The sequence below is a fragment of the Stigmatopora nigra genome, chromosome 13 (assembly GCF_051989575.1).
Source record: "Stigmatopora nigra isolate UIUO_SnigA chromosome 13, RoL_Snig_1.1, whole genome shotgun sequence".
Lineage (NCBI taxonomy): Eukaryota > Metazoa > Chordata > Actinopteri > Syngnathiformes > Syngnathidae > Stigmatopora > Stigmatopora nigra.
This window is the reverse complement of record NC_135520.1, coordinates 776,784-794,894: the sequence shown is the minus strand read 5'-3', so window position 1 is coordinate 794,894 and position 18,111 is coordinate 776,784. Positions and strand designations below refer to the sequence as shown.

The following is an 18,111-nucleotide window of genomic DNA, read 5'->3' as shown; positions in this document are numbered from 1 at the left end:
TCACGACACGAGGAAAAATGAAGCACAAAACACTGATTCAATAAACCATCATTGACAAACGAGAAGCTGGATTTTGTGTCCGACCAATTTGTTCTTGAGTGAGATAACGTTCTGTGAATAGTTGTTTTCATGAATAACTGTTGTGTTATTTTAATTTTCCATACTGGTGTGTGTTTGTTTTGTGTTGAATTGTCTTGCTTTTGAAGACGAGAAGCCTAATTTTCAATTATTGTCTAACCATGAACGCACCACTGAGGCAGTTAGCTTGTGGGACGCTGTGACATCGGCAGCTCGTGAGCAAAACATTCTGAATTTTTACAGAATAATTCATCTATTAGTCATAATCTTGTCATGATCACTAGCGAATGCATTAATTTTACGACAAAGAAAATAAATACGGTAAAAATCTAGTTTTTCTTTTGCAGTTTTTGGATGCATCTGCAATCGGTACTAATGTAGCTGCTGAAGCTACCCATTAAGCGTAAGTATATATAGCACCATTGCGTTTATAAAAAAAAAAAATACTACATTTTATATTTAAGTGTTTACTATTTGAAACTGATAGAAAGTCCGTTTAAAAAAAAGTGAAAAATAGCAAAACCTGATAAAAATAATATTTACATTTTGCGTCACATCCTGTTTTCTCTAGCAGGATGATCACCTTCATTCTGATGGTCAACCGCCAGGGCCAAACCCGACTCAGCAGGTACTACCAACCCGTCAAGATGAGCCGCAGGGCGGCGCTAGAGGCCGACGTGGTCCGAGAATGCCTGAGCCGCCACAAAGACCAGGTGACCCCCTAAATCTGATCCACCTGCCTGCAGATATTGGCTCAGGTAACAAATTCTTTTCCCCCACTAGTGTTCCTTCGTGGAGTACAAAGACTTGAAGGTGGTTTTCCGCCAGTACGCTGCCCTGTACATCGCCGTGGGCGTGACTGATGATGAGGTGGGAGTTTCTTCTCCTTCTTCATTATTGTTTTATTTAAATGACTCTATTATGCTTTGCAGAATGAGTTAGCCATCTACGAGCTGGTGCAGAACTTTGTGGAAGTTCTCGACAAATACTTCAGCCGTGTGGTGAGTTGAATTGATGATGTGACAGCTGAAGATTCCACGGGTTAATGTCCACTTTTTTTCTCCCAAACAGAGCGAATTGGACGTATCCTTCCCTGGTTATTTGATGTCCAAATAGTAATACATACTGTGGTGGATTTTCCTAAACTTTGACACCGCAGATCATGTTCAACGTGGATCGGGTCCACATCATCCTGGATGAGATGATCCAGAATGGCCGCGTGGTGGAGAGCAACAAGAGCAACATCCTGGCGCCGCTGTTGGCCCTGGACAAGATGGCTGACAGTTAAAAATAAAATAAAGGAATTTGTTCACCGCGAATGAGAAAGGACAAAAAGTGCATTTTTTGTTACTTTGCAAACATTTCCATGATTTTTATTCCATTTTTTCCTGGAGCAAACACATTTTGGAAAATATCGGTTTAGCTCAAACTGCAACTTGAGTTAAATAAATGTTTATAATATACAAAGAAAATACAGGAATTCATTTTTTTGTTGTCGTTTCTTTTTTTTCTTTCTTTTCTTTCCCCCTTGCACACAAACGACCAGTGTTTGTGTCTCTGGAAAGAAGCACGACGCACACACACACACACACACACACACACACACACACACAAATATCCCCCCCAAAAAAATAAAGCCAAAAGATGGCGGGACAACACGCAGAGCGCTCACGGCGCCCTCCGGCGTTGGTGACCGGGATGGCGGTGGCGGTGGCGAGCATGCAGGCGGGCGGGCGGGGCGAGCGAGCGAGCAAAAGAGCGGGCGAGCGTCTCAGTTGAGGTGGAAGCCTTTCTCCATGGTGGCGGCCAGCAGGCGTTCCCTCATGATGTCTTCGGAGGAATACTCGGGAAGCTTCAGGTAGTGGACGCACGTGTTGACCGACGGGTAGCTGGAGTCTGTGGCGTCCACCTGGTGGGGGTCAAAGGTGGTGCCGTCAGACGAAACACTCAACAAAAACGTTGGGCAGCTCAGACACGCTACCTTTCTGACGATGGTGAGCCGCGGGTGCAGGTTAGCCAGGCCTCCGGGGGGCAGCGTGGAGCAGCCGGTGGTGAACTGTAGGAAGGCTTTCCTCTCGTCCGACGACATGCCGCACAGGACGCGGGCGAAGCGCAAGAAGCCCGCGCTGGAGACGCGTAGAGGGACGGGAAACGTTTAACAATACGTTTTTTTTTTCCCCCGAAGGAAACGGCCATTTTGTCTTACCTGTCTCGGGTGTAGCCCAGCTTGGGCTCGGTGTAGTTGATGATGTCGTCGGAGGTCCACGAGGGCGACTGGTTGCCGCACAGGATCATTTGAACTTCTTTGTGGCTGAAGGAACTCAACTTCTCCATGGGGAAGACGCCATTGAAGCCCTCTGAGGAGTAAAATGCCCCGTGTCGAGATTACGTGAAATTTGGCTGCTTCTTACAGTCATTCGTACGCCATTTTTGATTTAGTGCGTACCTCTGAAGGCCTCCATTTGCTTCTGAATCCCCGTGTGCATGCAGAAGTCAAACATGAGCTCCACGTAGTCCTCGGCGTTCTCCGCGGTCACCATCTGAGGGCAAACATATGTCAATCCCAATTCTTAGACAAACCCCCCCCCAAAAAAAACCACTGTCCCACCTCATCGTCTCCGTTGGATTTGAGATCCACGGCGGAGAAGCCGTGAACTTTGGACGAGGGGCAGAACTGGAAATTCAACCTGCGAAGACCGAAGGAGACGTTCAAGCGTGGGAACACGGGTGGAAAAACGTAACGAGCGTCCACTCACCCGAGGTCCTCGATGGCCAGGGGCGGTCCGGAACCCAAGGGGTTCCGGAGCGTCAGCTCCTGAAGCCGCGTGTTCTTCTCGTCCTCGGACAGAAATTTGCTGGACAGGATTTGCCGCCGTTTCACCGCCAGTTCCTTGACCTCCTTCAGAAAGCTGGCCCTGACATTCAAAGAAAAAAGGGGGCGTCAACCTTTTTGGGGGGTACCACGACCGGTGGAACGTATTTCCGTACCGGTGAGGGTTGACCAGCTGAAAGTCGTCCCAGGTCAGGATACCGTGGTACCAGGCGGGCGGTTTGGGCTTGGGCGGGTCCATGATGAACTCCGACTTGGAGTCCTCGTCGAAGCTCCCCACCGAGAAGGTCTCCCGGCTGTCCTCCGTGGACGCCTCCGAGCGCAGGTCCGAGCGCAGGTCCGAGGGCGGCGGCGTGCGGCGCTCCGGCTCCGGTCCCGGCCCCGAACCGCCCGGCGGTGGCGCCGACGAGTAGAGCAGCTTGCTCATGTTGGACTTGATGTCGCCCATGCAGAGCAGTTTGAAGAAGGGCCGCGAGACGGGCAGGTCCACCAGCCGGTTGTCCTGGATGCACTTGGCCAGGAAGACGCCCAGGAAGCCGAAAAGCTCGGTGATGCGCTCCAGTTCCTCGCTGTCCTGCGGGAAGGGCGCCGGGAAGAGGCCGCAGGAACGTTGCACGTAGTAACCCGGGGGCTTCAGGCCGCCGCCCAGATCCACCTGAGACGGACGGACGGACAGGTAAGCCACAAAAGAGACTTCCCGAAAAAGGTTTGCGCTCCGGCACCTGTCTGGACTCGTCGTCGGGGAAGTCGTCGTCGCACAGCCAAATTCCCAGCGAGGTTCTCTGAAACTCGGCCGCCACCAGAGCGTAAAACTCCAAGGTGGGCCCCAGACCGGTTCCTTCTTCTCCTTGGAACTCCACCTGAGCGTGACAAAAGCCTCATATTTGAACCTTCTCAAATTCCGGCATTTTTTTTTCTTTTATTTTGGCGGCTCACCTCTAACACAGACTTCCTGTCGGCGTGAATCTGCATGACCGACTCGGCCCACTCCATCATGGCCTCCCCCCTGGGCACCTTGACCCGTTCGTGCTTGAGGCGACCCACCCGGAAATCCCCGGGGTCGTCCCTCCGCACCGTGGCCGAGGCCCGCGAGCGTTCCATGGTGGCCTCGCGCCGGTTCTGCAGCCAAACGATGGCCCTGTGGGAGCGAACCAGAGGGGTCGGCATCGGGCGAAGGTCAGCGGGCTTGAAGCTTTGCTTACCTGGAGGCTCCGAAGGCGGTGCAGGTGAAGAAAAGCTGTCGGGTCTCAAAGGGGATGAGGAAAGGACACTTGGAGGTGAGCTGCTCGCACCATTCGGGCAGGGCGCCGCTGGCCAGCGCCAGAGGCTCCTCGATCTGTTGCAGGATCTTGGTGGTGATCTTCTTGCTGGTGAACTCCTCCGGGGAGGCGTTGAACTGAGGGTCGTCTGCGTCTACGTCCAGAACAAAAACAAAGTGAGCCCAAAGCTATCTAAATTCCCCCAAAAACCAAGCACGTACCTTCTTGTAGCGCCCGCACGTTGTAGGCGGCGTCCCCGCCGATAATGTAGAGGATCCGCAGGAGCTGCAGCACGTCCTCCACGCCGCAGGCGTTCTGACCGCAGCCCGCTTTGGCCTGCGGCACCTCCCTGCCGCAGCCCAGGATGTCGCAGCTCTGCCGGGTGGGCAAGGCGCCGGGACTCAGGAGACCGCCGCGCTCGCAAAAGTCCTGCGGGTTGCCATCACGCCATTCCGTTAGCATCATCGCCTCACTCGTCTTTCGGGAAAAAAACTCACCGTCTTGTCACTTTCCCTCTCCTTGTCCGTGTCCTTCAGTTCCCGGTACATGATCCTGACGCCAGGAAAAAGGGTTGTCAAGGCGTTTTGGGGACGTGGCGGCGGCCAGTGGGGGCGCTCTTACGTGTAGGTGGGCTCCCAGATGCGTCGCAGTTTGTCCGTCTTGACGGCGCCGTTGCACGACAGCTGCAGAAGCCGTTGGACGTAAAAGAAGATGGTGGACTTGTAGTCGGAAAGGGGGAGCTCCACTTCCCGTGTCGTACCCAGACCGGCCACCTGTGGGAGAGGGAGGGCGTGTGAGGTGGGTGGGGCTTTACATTTTGTAGCGTGGAAGGCTTACCTTGAGGGTGAGCGCCAGGTGAGGCGAAGGCGCGCATTCGACTTCCTCTTGAATTTCCGAGCGAGGCGTTCCTGGAAAAGTTGGACCTTTAAAGCCTTGCGATGAAAAAATAATTGATATTTGTCAATATTTGTAGGTGGCATCGCCGCAAAATCCAATAGTGGCGTTCGTTACCCGGAGGCGGGATCTCCAGGTCGGTGGTCTGTTGCACGTTGGTTCTTCCGGGTCGGGGGTCGAAGGCCGGAACCAAAGCGGAAAACTGTCTCTTGAGGACAAAGTCGTCGTCCCACGTCCTCCGCCGACCTCCTTTGGTCTCGTACTCCTCTTCCTCCTGTGGGATGAAGAGCATGAGCTAACGTTAGGCTAATGGACTCTCTCTGTTTTGACAGTTGGCTAATTCCGTACCAGGACCTCCTCGTACTCCTGGTCCTCCTGATTGTCGTCTTCGTTCTCGTCGTCGTCGTCGTCCGGCTCCGGGAGGTCTTCCTCGTCTTCCAGCTCGGCCAATAGCGTGTTGGCGCGGCAGCTGTCCAGGAAATCTGTGCAAAAGAAGGCAGACGTTTTGACAAGCACTATACTATTGTCGGATGAGCCAGGTTTTTGCCACCGACCGTAGAGGGAAAACTCGGCCTCCTGCCCCGTGTCGCTCTCGCTGGAGGTGGACGTGAGGCTGGCAGTCAAAGTGTTGCTGAGCATCTGGCCCACCGACAGGCCGGTGTTGGCCGTGGCCACGTTGTTGCTGCTGGTGACGATGGACGTGGACATGGTGACGGTGGAGGTGGTGCCGGTGGTGGTCAGGTTGGGGAAACTCTGGGCGCCCATCAGGGGGGAGGCTGGGAACGGTGGGACGGCACAATTAACTTTGGGGGGAAAAAAACAACCACATTTTAAAAACTATTCATTGCAGTTCCATAGAATTTGCCGACGATTTCGACGACAACTCACTGGCGGTGCTCATGACGTTACGCCCCAACGTGTTGGTGTTGTTGTCGCTGCTGCTCCGGCTCAGGTTCATGTTGTTGGTGGCGTTGGTGCGCGACATGTTGGGCGCCCGCCGCACAAACGACTCCATCAGGCTGGCTTCCCGCGACGACAGATTGGGGACGCTGGCGCTGGAGCTCATGGGCGCGCCGGCCGCCAGGAGCGAGCTGACCGAGAGCCGGGCGTTGGCGGCCGAGCCCAGGGGTCGTTGGGCCGGGGCGTCCTTGCCGGGGGACCCCGACACCGAGCTGACGTCGGGTGAGCTGACGCTGACCAGGCCCATGGAGATGGCCGCCGCCACCGGGTCGTCCGACGAGACGTCCTTGGCGCCGTCCGAGGGGTCCTCCGTGGGGGCGGCTTCGGCGCCATCTCGCCGGCGTCCCTCGGGGCCGGCCCCGCCCGCCGCGGCGCCGCCCGACCCGCAGCCCCGCTCGGAGAGGAGTCCCTCGGCCCGTCTGTTGTCCGCGCGGCCTCCGGCGGGGGGGCCCAGGGAGGAGCCCGCCGGGCTGATGTCCGAGGAGGACGCGGCGCTGCACACGGAGCTGTTGCTGCCCTTGCGGCCCGACGAGGCCCCGCCCTTGTCCGGACAGTTATTTTTCACCAGGGCGCTCCAGGAGGACGGCGTGGAGGCGGCGCCACTTCCTCCTCCTCCTCCTCCGATGGCCGGCGGGGTCGGGTAGGGTCCCAGCGCGGCGAAGGCGGGGCCTGAAACAGCGCATGAGACAGGTTTGGGTGACGGCGCTGAGGCAGCCGACTCAGGGTCGTACCCTGGAGCAAGCTTGAGGTCAAACTTCCCTTCGGCGCCCATACGGTAAGAGTTTGAGCCGCCGGCATCCCAGGTTACATCAATCCAGCCTGGATGGACAGAGACATAGGAGGACACGCACGCGTGGCTGTCAGAGACCCACGGCCAGAAGGGGGGAAGGGGGGAAGGGGGGGAGAAAGAGAGGAAAAACCAGAGCGAGAAAACAAACAAAAAAAAAAAGAGGGGGAAAAACGGAAGGGGGAGTTGGCGCCCTCTGGCGGACACGGCCAGTACTCGGCCATTGGAATTGAATTGAATGAGATTAAAGTCAGATTGATCGTTCGCTTGCTGCCGGCCATCACGTTTAACCAATTTAAGGCACAGTTGATCCCAAAATTATTTTCAGCCTATTAATAGTAAAATATATATATTTTTTAAATATATTTTTGTCCTTCATCTGGAACAGCCTTACCGTTGTGGGCCTCTCCCGTGACGGTGCCCTCACCGGCCGGATTCCCGTCCTGGTCGCGCCACTTCCAGTCGATGCCGCGGACCACCCGCGCCCCCGGCACGATGTACTTCATCACCTGGGAGCGAAACAGGCGGCGCTGGCGACGCAAATTGGCTTCGGCCTCCTTCACGGCTTTGCCTGTGGGGTTTGTTGACGTTAGCTTCGTGCTAATTGACAAGGGGAGAGCCGACAACAATCGTGTAAAGGATTACCTAATTGGTCTTCGCAGACGGCGGTGACGGTGCCGTAGAGCTCTAGACCCGACAAGGACAGGTAGTGCGTCTGGGCGCTGGCGTTCTTGCCCATCTGCTTGATTCGGATGTGTCGCCAGCCTTGTTTTTCCTCTTTGGACGGCTCCAGGGGCCACGTGGTCGTCGACCTGGGAGGCGGAGCATCGCCAGGGGGTCACAGAGAGAACTCGTAGCGTCGATGGCGACGGCACCGGTCGACGGAGCCTACCCCGGTTCGTTGAGGCTGCAGTCGTCCACGTGAGTGTACAACGTGCTCCAGTTTTGACCGTCTTTGGACACCTGGAAGACCCAGTTCCTCAAGGCGGAGCGCCCGTATCCTCTGGAACAAACACGGGAGGGGCGTGATCACAAAGTGAAAAAATGTCGCCTTATACGAGAAAAATCGTCAAATTCAACGATTTTAAGGCCATTTTAGGGCAATTTCGGCTTACATGCGAGAAATTTTTTACCTGGCGTGTCTCAAGGTGTAGGCCGAGGGGACGAGCCACAGGCCCAAGTCCACGGCAAACCAGGCATTCTTTTCGTCGTTGGTGTGGCAGTTGAGAGCCGAACTGTCTCGACTGAGGATGTCCTCCAGGCGCCCGTAAGGCAGGTTGCGCCCCTCGGACGAGGTCACCACCACCAGACCGTAGGCGGCCGGGTTGACCCACTCGTAGGCCGTCCTGAAGGCGGGAGGGAGGGAGGGAAAGGGGGTTGAGGCTCGGTCGGATGGCACAGAGGCCAGGTATGGGTGGGCCGACTTACTTGGCATTGGTTCCCACCCAGTAGATGAGACCGTTCTCGTCAAAGTCGTGTTGGTGCCTGAAGGTGAAGGTCTGACCTTCCCTCAGCTTCCTGACAAAGACGAAGGACGAACGCTCAAAGTCGTACCACTGCTTGGCCACCTGAAATCACATCCAGCATATAGTGTATAGAAAGAGTATATCCTATTTTTGACTCATTTCGGCCACCCATTCCATTTTCAACAAACGCCACACTGACTGACCATCTTGAGCAAGTACTGCTCCAAAGACTCCACGGTGGCCAACGGTTCCATCTTCAACATCCGACCCGTCCGGTCGATCAGGGCCGTCTCGCCCGGCGCTCGCTCCAGGCGGAAGCGCAGCCTCCTTGTCAGGATCTGGAAAAGAACGCCATTGGGTTGAGCTAAAAAAAAACACAAACGGCGAGTAAAGCGATCCCTTAATCGGTAAATCTGACTGGACGCACCTGCAAGTTATAGGAGGAACCGGGGGTGTCATAAAGGTGCAGAGGGAGACGTTCGATGGACTCCAGGACGGCGATGAGTTTTCGGATTAAGGCCACAGCTGGTCGGCTGAGGGTGAAAACAAAATGGTCGACTTTCAGACAGTCACATGACAATCTCGGCCAATGGTCATCCTCCAATCGGCACTAGACGTCCATATAAATAAGACATTTCATACCTTTCGCCATCTTCGTTCTCGCTGAAGGCCGCCTTGAAGACATTGATCCTCTCCATTAAAGGCTTACAATCGTGTTTTAGGTCCAGATCCACGCTCTGAAGGTCAACAAAATGTACGTCAACGAGGCGCCAAAGACGAGAAATACCACTGGTTTCTCGAGACTGACATTGTTGAGGACGGTGAAGAGCGCCTGAACCAATCCGCTGCTACACATCTCGTACGGGGAAATGGTGTTCTCGTCTTTGAGCACCACGATCAGGTTCTCCAGGGCCGTCTTCATCAGGTCCCTCCACGTGTTCTCGCCTTCCACGCACTGACAAAAACACACGGGTCCCATCACGGACGGCATCCATTTTGTGGATCAGGCCAGGAAGGACGTGGTGTGCATACCTGTCTGTGGGTGTGCAGCTCCCAGGAGGCTTCCAGCTGCGTGGAGATGTTCCTCAGGGTGACCACCACGCCCCTGGGCATACTCTCCACCGCTTTAAAGTGGTCGTCGTAGAGCTCTCGGGCCATGCTTTTCACTTTCTGCTTGGTTTTCTCCAGCTTGGACTTGAGCTTGCGGCCACGTTTGCCCGTCCAGCCCGTCACAAATTCCGAGCCTGGCCAGGACGAGGGAGACGGTTACGGACTTGAAGAGGTCCAGAGCGAAAGATCACCTCCTCACCTAGAGACGTCTCGGCCGTGAAGGAGTGTTTAGTCCCCCGGTTGGACTCGAAGACGAAACCCGGCAGGTCCTCCTTGAGGATGGTGGCCTGCTGACCGTCCGAGTTGTGGATGGCGATCTCGCCGTCCTTCAGGCAGGTCAGGGACCAGTTCCCCACGGTCAACTTAGTGGGCCCCAGACCGGAGAGTACGGGCTGGCTGGACGTGACGGGTTTGACTTGACTCCTGGCGCGCTGGAGCTTCTCCAGGAACTCGCTGCGGGATTCTAGAGAAGATCCAGAAACGTTACAAAAAAAGACTCTAAAAAATAGCATTTAATGGCGGTCGTTTTACCGGAGCTGTCGGAGCCTCCTTCGGGGCTCCCGCTGGAGTACATGGTTGCCAGTTTCCCGTCCAGGATGAAGCGGAACCAGCCGTTGGAGCCGTTGGACAGCTCCAGGGCGGCGGCGTCCGACCAGATGTAAAGGCAGTCCCGCCCCCTGATGATGGACCAGTCCCGCCAGTGGTAGGGTTTTCCCTGCAGGACCTCACGGGCGTCCTCCTGGGCTTCCTCCTCCTTTGTCAACAATAAAAAAAACACCAATGATTTCTTCTGGTTGAGATCTATTTATCGGGGTTTCCTCACGCACCTTCTCGGGTTTAACCTCGTCTTCATTCTCGTCGTCTGAGGCGGGTCCGGCTAGTGTGGACACCTTGTTGGTGACCCCCAGGCGGGCCAGTTGATCCAGAAAGACTTCTCCTCCTTTGTCCACCAGGTCTCGGATGATCTGAAGAGCCAGCAGGTGACCTTCGTCGTCGTCCTGGGTGTAAACGGAGCACGTGGGTTATGAAAAAACAAGACTTTCGACACAATAGCAAGGGGAGACGTACCTCCTGGTCCAACACGGTGGCGCTGATTTCCACCAAAACGGTGGGCAGGTTGTGTCCCGCCTCGCTGTCGCAGACCTCCTTGAGCAGCACTTCGCTGCTATAGTGGACCATTTTGCGGATCAGAGCCAGACTGGCTTTCCTGGAGACCAACAAGGACGGACGGGCATGAGCGGGCGTGAGCCGGGCGGCAGAGGCGGTCGATTTGGCGTGCTGGATAGTCACCTGATGGAAGGCAGCATGGTTTGCTGAAAAGTTTGTGCAAAAACGGGCAGAAGTCTCTTCAGGTAGATGGGCGCCATTTCGGGGTCTCCTTTGGGTTCCCCACTTTCGTCCTCCTCTTTGTTGACGTCTTTCTTTTTCTTGTCGTCGCCTTTGTTTACCGGACACATCCAGTCGCCTGAACGGAAGCGTTAGAACTCTTGTTATTATAAAAAAATAAATAAAAATAAATAAAAGATGCAATGACAATACTGACCAGGGGACTGCAGTATAGCCACCACCTCACTGTGTCCTCGTTCCCTGGCTTTGTCCAGGGGAGTTTTTCCGTCCTCGTCTCTCAGGTCGGGATTGGCGCCGTGACGCAGAAGCGTCTGCTCACAAAAAAATGGATGAGCAGCCGTCGAGCGCCATAATACATTGCTAACCGCTAATGTTACCTTGGCGACTTGCGGCCGTCCAAAACAGGCGGCGTAGTGCAGGGACGAGGACCTCTGCCCTCGGTTGACGTCGGCGCCGCGTTCGCACAAGAACTCCACCTAGGTCCAAAAGGGGGCGTGTCACGATCCATTTCGAGCCATGGCGCCTTGTGGCCATCCGCTTTTTTACCATTTCCTGCGTTCCGAAAGCAGACGCCCAGTTGAGGAGGGTCTGCCCCACGTCGTCCATGAAGTTGACCTCGAACGCTAGAGGGGGTGGGGTTTTCGGAAATGGTACACGCGTCAGTCGCCACAAACGCCCGTCTCTCGGCGTTTGGCAAACGGACTGGTCATCGGTGGGCTCACCTCCCGTGTCGATGGCGTCGATGAGCGCGTCCGTGTCCTTGCTGCGTATACAGTCGATGAGCTGTCGGTGGGAACGCTCCCCCGAGCTGTCCAAGCGGCGCAGGCAGGGGATGCGGCTGGAGGAGCCCGCCGTGGACTTGGGCAGCGCCTTGCGGCCCTCGAACAGCAGCACCAGGAGCAGGTCCACCAGGCGCATGGTGTCCAGCACGCAGCGCTCGTCCCCGCCCAGGGCGCACTCCATGGAGTTGGGCAACGCCGAGCGAAGAAGGTCCTGTGGCGGAGAAACGAAATATTTTGTGAGCCATTAGCAAAATAATACAGCTCAATACTTCATTCTTGCAAAATAAACTTTAACTCCTGTTTTGGTATATATATAATAATAATAATAATAATAAAATATAGAAAAACAATAATAATAGTCATAAAAATAATAATAAAGGGCTGAAATGACTGAATTGCTTGATTTTATTTTCGTAGTTTTTGGCGTTTGAGGAAGCCCACTTACGTGCGTGACCAGCGGCGACCCCCTACAGAGGGTGGAGAGCAGGCTGACGATGGTGGACACCTGATTGCTCAGCTTGGAGTCGGGGGCCGAGGGGTTGGCGCCGGCGGAGACGCGCCCGGGCTTACAGGCCGACGAGGGGCCCGCCGACACTCCGCCGCCGGCCGCCGCCATGCGCGACAGCAGCTCCTCCGTCAGACCGTGTTTGGCCAAGGGCGCCGGATCCACGCCGCGCCGCGTGAAGCGGTCGGCCAGCGAGGCGAAGCAGCGCAGGGCGCCGTCCGACACCTGAAACCAGACGGACCTTCCATCAATTTTCTGCAAATGGCTGTTGAAACCGGCCAAAGATGAGCGCGTGTGGCTACCTGCTGATCTTCGTGCTTGAGGAGGCTGGAGAGCGACTCCACGCAGGTCTCCAGCGAGGGGTCCTGGGGCTCCATCTTGCTACAGAGGCGCGAGACCACGGCCATGGCCGAGTGCAGCGTGTCTTTGTGCACCAGGTGGCCGCTGTCCCGGATGAAGCTCAGCACGCAGTTCAGGCCGCCCGCCTCAAACACGGCGCCAGACTCCCTGGTGCAGATCAACTCCAGGACCTGATCGGAAAAAAAAATCCACAATTTTACTATACGCCAAGGGTGTCAGACAAAATGATGCGGTGGGCCAGATTTGGCCCTCGGGCCGCCACTTTGACACCTGTACTATACACAGAGGCGGGTAATATACGAGAAAATACGATAGAGCTTGAAAATGTATGATTCAACTGTAGTTTAACTAGTACCACGGGCCGAGTCGCCACCCCACCTTGACACACTGCTCGGCCAGGTCTCGGCTGGTCCTGTTGTTGAGCTCCACCACCACCAAGCGGTTGCACAGCGCCTTGATGGCGCCGTCCACGCCCACGATCCGGCGGGTGCACTCGGCCGACACGTCCAAGTAATAGGTGATGGCGCGGGCCGTCACCTCCAGGACGTTGTCGGGGGCACTCTCGTCCAGGAAGATCTTGCAGAGCGCCGGGAGGAACGTCCGCGGGGGGCACCTGAACGCAACACACACAAAAAAAAAACATGACTAAGACTTCATTTAAGACTGGAAAAATAAAAAAATTAGAACCATAGATTTTCTTCCCTCATATTCTAAATCATAAATATAGAAAAATAACTCAAATAAAAGAGTTTATAAAGCATTAATAGTTCTCTCCTCATTATTTTGTATACTATATTTACCCTGAGGTGAAATGATTCAATGTAAGGGGTGATAAAATACAACATCACAGTTGTTGTTGTTTTTTTAAAGGAGTATGATACGATCACATTAAAATATTTCAGAATTTTGGCCAATACTGACGTCTCAAAGCATCGGTCCACGTTGTCAGACATGAGCAACAGCATGCAGAGCTGCTCCAGGGCGATGAGCTGCATGTCGCGCTCGTCGCCCTGACCCATCTGGAGCCATTCCAGCAGGGTGTCGGGGTCCACGTCGGCCATGACGCCTCTCCACTGGCAAAGAAAACAGACATTTTGGTTCAAAATATGACATCATACCTATTATTCATGGCCTGAACGCTCTTTTTCTGGACGTCCACTGCCGTCAATGGCGGCCAAATATTTCATACAGTTGCACATTATCTTATAGGCTGACCTTGGATGGCCGTCGGATACGCGGTCTGGCTCTTGGCCAATCAGTGCTTGTGGTCGGCGGTCCGCTTGAGATTCATCCAAGCCACCAAAAAAGCCGAGAGTCGCTCTGGAGGAGGATTTTGGGACATCAAGTGTTGGCGTCTGCCATTATGGGGGACACAAAAAGATTCCGTCAGAATTTATGAAAGGAGCTTGACACATAATGTAATACAAGTATCACTCAACTATGTCACTGACAAAGATATATCGCCAACAAGACATTGAGACAAATAAACAAAACTATGATCCAAAGATAGCAAACAGAAAAATAACACTGAATCACACAACCCCCAAGCCACAAATTAACCAGATTAGGAGGAAAATCCTCTTCCTCTTCACAAAAAGTCTGAAAAACATGAGTCAACTTGATGATGAGATCAAGTGTTCTAAAGAAACCAAGCACTAACCCCCCCCAGACATTTTAATCACATGTTTGCCCCCCTCCCAACTCCCTTGAGAGACACAAACAAGAATCAACAGACGTGTAGCTTTAGCATATTAGCATCCCTGCCAGCTAGGCCCCTAGCGACAACAAACAACAACACCAGGGCAAATTCGTGAATGTCACGCCGCAGAACTCAACCCAGAGTCACAAAAAAACATTCTATAAACACAATAAAAGACATAAAACATATTTGAAATTTGTGACTCACGAAATTTTAAAGTACTGAGCGTATAATTTCCCTCTGTTAGCCGGGTAACTCACCGCTAGCACCACGCTAGCTTATCTGGCAGTAAGCTGACTTAACACTTCCGTACACCAAAACGTAAATTCCCCCTATTAGACATTAAAATAAAGAATAAATACAAAAAAAATATAGTAAATGCGCCGCTGCTGCGACGACTATGACTGTGACCCCGGCAGGTTTCGTTTAGCGCTAGCGGTCAAAGTCGACAAAAACACGCACGGCCTCCGACTGAAGCCTCGGACCTCGAGTTCCAAGAGAGCAGGCAGGCCGCGACGCAGCGGCGGGATACAAGACACGAGCCGACCCGGTCCCGCAGAAACACTCACCCTGGCTTCGTTCTTTAACGGCGTTGGCGACTGGGGGAGAAAGGGGAGGGGAATTGTGGCTCTGTCGGTCCTAGCGCGAGGAACAAATATTATGACGGACACCCAGGAGCGGCGTCCATTTCGGCTAGCGAGGAGGTCCAAAGAGGTCAAAGTGGACCGAGTGGACAGCGGGCTACAAAATAACACACACAAGTACACACACACTACACACAAACCGGGAGGAAATGGAATGGAGCCCACTGGCTGTGTGACGTTCAGGCACCGCCTCTCTGCTCGGAAATATCACACACATTAAGGAAGCGCACACTAAATAGGTAATATTTTATTCTTACCACTAAAGTATCATATTTTAATTGAATTGAGTGGAATGCTTTTATTGTCATATATATAATGTCATTATATTGTCAGTACAATTAGATATAAAGCTTTCTTCACGTAAAGCGCAAATAACGAAAACAAACAGACAAATAAATGATAAATCAATAATAAATAAGTAGTCCAAGTGATATTAGCAGAGCGGGGCGGCCTTGTTCCGTCTAAAGCCCAGGATGAGTTCCATTGTTTTGGAGATGTTCAGCGCCAAGTTGTTGTGAGCGCACCACTTGCTGAGTCTACATACTGATTGATAAATAATCAATAAATAGTAATAGATAAATAAGTGGCCAACATAGTAAATAAGAAAAAATATAAATAGTAGTCAACATGGTTAAGGCGTGCAAGGTGACTAGGAATAAGTCTTGATTAGATCCTAGGTGGAGATCTCGGGTGGAGTACGGTGACAGCTCTTGGGAAGAAAGAGTCCTTGAGTCTGTTTTTCTTGGCTGTTATGGCTCTCTTTATCACATTCCAGAGGGCAACATATTCAAGTGGTGGAAGCTGAGGGTTGTTTCTGTTGCTAATTGTGCAATATGCTGTTTATAAATATAAGAAAAAACATGCGGTCAATGCTTGGGATGTCTTGTGCAGTCATTGAGTTACTAATTATTCAATTCCAGTTGATAGCACTGAGGCCAAATGGACACCAAATCATTAGTCTCATGGTTTTAGGTATGGCTTCTTGAAACTTTTCATGGGTCTTGTTAGACTAAACTATTTCACCTGACTCCAATTCCTTAACTCTGTAGTCTCCAGTCTAACAATGGAGCGTGTTCAGCATCGGAGGAGACAAACCAGGGTTGTGCGAGTTCATCCACAGATGGTTTATTCCATTCATATTGATTCATACAGAGCTCCGGGTCTCCCTCCCATAGAATAAGCCCGCTGAGTGTTGATGTCCTAAAGCGGAGGATGGAAAAGACATTGTCCAAACCCGCGTTTGCCCAGTTATAGTCCAACAAAAATGCATATTCATTCGCTGATTAATAATGAGATGTGGGCTGGTCCAGGGCTGCTGTGAGGGGTGGGTTTCTCTGGGCTCCACATCTTCCAGCCTTGAATCCACATCATCCAGACCTCTGTCTCCGCTGGTCCTATAAAGTCCCGACCCTCTGCCCTGCTCTTTGTTCCTCTGCCCTTTGAAGTCCTCCATCTGGTCTCTTATCAGTGTGAATCCCACCTTGAAATAAGAATCTCAGGAAGAGCCTTTTGTTAACATTGTAGTCGAGGAGTCTCGGACCCATCCTTCTGTTCATATTGTAATTGAGTTGGGAACAAGAGCTGAACCCTTCAGTGGCGATACTAAAACAAGACCGCCACAAAAAGAATGAGTAAAATGTGATATCAAAATGAAACAGCCATACTAAAAAGAATGAGTAAAATATGTCAGATTCTTCAGTCTGCTATTCATACTAAATTTGATTACAGGGTTTCATTTTGAAATAACCCAATTAGAGTTGTCTTAAATTAAGCCACAGATGTCCACTTCAAACCACAATATTAGACTTTCTGAGCATTTTGGAACATCTCCCTCTTGAGTATTTATGGGTCTTCTTCAAGTTTTTCAAGTTATTCTTTCTGTCAAACTGGTTAGAGGAGTGGGTTTTTTTCAACAACATAGTTTCAGTTGTGTAGTAAAATTAGAGACTAAAATTGCCACTTTAAACCAGAACTGTAGACTATCTGCATGTTTTGTGGCATGGCCTCTTGAGACTTTTTGGCAGGTCTGCACTTGATGGACTACAAAATGTCAAACTGGATTGAGGACCATTCTGGAGCCTAGGAGCAGTTTATGACATAAAATTAGAAATGGACACTTAAACCAAAGATTCACTTGCAAGTTTTGGAAAAAAAGATATTTATTTGGCATCAGGAAAATAATACTATATAGTAACTACATGAGTATTATTTAGGCAAAATGAAGCATCTCGGTCGTCTGCGTCAAAGTCCAAAAACGACGCATCGAGAGCTTTTCGTGCGTCGGTTCAGTTCTTCCAAAAGTTTGGGTTCTGGTTCATGCGCCTCTGGAAGTTGTCGTACCACTTGAGGATGCAACTGGCCGGGACGAAGCTCTCGCTGGGGTTGGGCGTCATCTGGCCCTGCGTGACGGCGAACGATGACGCGAAGTTGTACAAACTGTCCAACATCTTCTGCGTAAAGAGCCGCAGCGTGTCCGCCGTGGACGCCGCCGCTCCGGACACCGGCGTCTGCTGGGCCAGCTGCTCCAGGGGCTCCACCGAGACGCCGATCTGCGCCATGGAAGGAGTGGCCGAGGCTACCGCACCGAACGGGTGCGCCCCACCCTGACCCGTCTTCAACCCCGAGATCTTGAAGATGGCACTCGGCTTGTCGTTGGCGATGAAGCCGAGCAGCTGCCACACCGATCCGCCGCTCTCCGGGTCCGGGAAGGAAAAGTACACGGCGCCGCCCATGCCGTCCGGGAAGGGAACGGTGCCTAGCATAAACACCACCACGTGATTGACCTTCTCGTACTCCGGTAGATCGAAGACGAATTTATCCGAGGCCACCTGGACAGCGTTTGTCTGCACCAGGCGGCCGGCCACCAAGCAGCCGAACATGGCTGGCCGCAAGATTTAGCTTTGTTTGCTAACGTTAGCTTTGTTTACTAACGTTAGCCCTGTTTGCTGACGTTAGCGTTGTTTGCTAATCTTCGTCTGGTTTGCTAACGATATTTTAGCCTATTTAGTTGTCACTTTGCGAGCTCCGGTAGGACCGCCGCCCCGCGGCCAATAAAACCAGGTTCGAAAGTTCTAGAACCTTCTCAGGTTCTCTCGGTTCTGCTCGACTATCGATTACGTAGCCTGAGCTAGGACCAGTCGGACTGGTGACCTCATTTAACCCGTCGTATGCCATTGACAGCGCTGGACGTCCAATCAATTTTATTCATATCATATTTCATGACATACTGGAATTGCTGCTCAAAATCCCATAGTACATGGAAAAAACTATTTTTCAAGCATGTTGAACAAATAAACAATATATTGTCTACTTTTTAAATCATTCTCTGTTCGTTTTTTTATTTAAAGATCTATATCCTTTATTTTAAATATATTTCAAAATAATGTTTTC

At 52.5% G+C, this 18,111-nt stretch overlaps 3 protein-coding genes across 5 annotated transcripts; 1 reads left to right on the top strand and 2 right to left on the bottom strand.

Moving 5' to 3' along the window:
• The first annotated feature begins 196 nt into the window (after window positions 1-196).
• Window positions 197-1,571, top strand: ap4s1 (adaptor related protein complex 4 subunit sigma 1). Its single transcript, XM_077730825.1, has 7 exons — window positions 197-293; window positions 426-481; window positions 650-791; window positions 862-948; window positions 1,011-1,079; window positions 1,150-1,161; window positions 1,238-1,571. The coding sequence occupies exons 3-7, from the start codon at window positions 654-656 to the stop codon at window positions 1,364-1,366; spliced, it is 435 nt and encodes a 144-aa protein (XP_077586951.1). The 5' UTR covers window positions 197-293; window positions 426-481; window positions 650-653; the 3' UTR covers window positions 1,367-1,571.
• On the bottom strand, window positions 1,415-14,892 carry hectd1 (HECT domain containing 1). Of its 2 annotated transcripts, none has more exons than XM_077730824.1 (43): window positions 14,647-14,892; window positions 13,594-13,733; window positions 13,300-13,451; window positions 12,757-12,991; window positions 12,321-12,548; window positions 11,959-12,243; window positions 11,454-11,724; window positions 11,278-11,354; window positions 11,109-11,207; window positions 10,928-11,042; window positions 10,675-10,849; window positions 10,453-10,591; window positions 10,212-10,382; window positions 9,916-10,138; window positions 9,584-9,847; window positions 9,307-9,518; window positions 9,083-9,229; window positions 8,917-9,011; window positions 8,702-8,807; window positions 8,478-8,612; window positions 8,237-8,376; window positions 7,942-8,154; window positions 7,701-7,811; window positions 7,454-7,620; window positions 7,203-7,379; window positions 5,950-6,840; window positions 5,616-5,837; window positions 5,410-5,543; window positions 5,179-5,335; window positions 5,005-5,075; window positions 4,789-4,940; window positions 4,665-4,719; window positions 4,389-4,596; window positions 4,111-4,321; window positions 3,845-4,046; window positions 3,631-3,768; window positions 3,067-3,563; window positions 2,835-2,993; window positions 2,687-2,765; window positions 2,525-2,618; window positions 2,285-2,435; window positions 2,060-2,204; window positions 1,415-1,987 (listed from the first exon to the last, which is right to left on the bottom strand). In XM_077730824.1, the coding sequence occupies exons 3-43, from the start codon at window positions 13,437-13,439 to the stop codon at window positions 1,850-1,852; spliced, it is 7,629 nt and encodes a 2,542-aa protein (XP_077586950.1). In that variant the 5' UTR covers window positions 13,440-13,451; window positions 13,594-13,733; window positions 14,647-14,892; the 3' UTR covers window positions 1,415-1,849. The 2 variants fall into 2 exon arrangements, with proteins under 2 accessions (XP_077586950.1, XP_077586949.1); XM_077730823.1 differs by having other exon boundaries at window positions 5,005-5,099; window positions 5,616-5,864; window positions 14,647-14,891.
• A 1,958-nt stretch (window positions 14,893-16,850) lies between these two features.
• Window positions 16,851-17,867, bottom strand: hikeshi (heat shock protein nuclear import factor hikeshi). Of its 2 annotated transcripts, XM_077731198.1 has the most exons (2): window positions 17,586-17,867; window positions 16,851-17,549 (listed from the first exon to the last, which is right to left on the bottom strand). In XM_077731198.1, exons 1-2 carry the CDS (start codon window positions 17,598-17,600, stop codon window positions 17,007-17,009), a joined length of 558 nt encoding a protein of 185 aa, XP_077587324.1. In that variant the 5' UTR covers window positions 17,601-17,867; the 3' UTR covers window positions 16,851-17,006. The 2 variants fall into 2 exon arrangements, with proteins under 2 accessions (XP_077587324.1, XP_077587323.1); XM_077731197.1 differs by having other exon boundaries at window positions 16,851-17,863.
• Window positions 17,868-18,111: the final 244 nt, after the last annotated feature.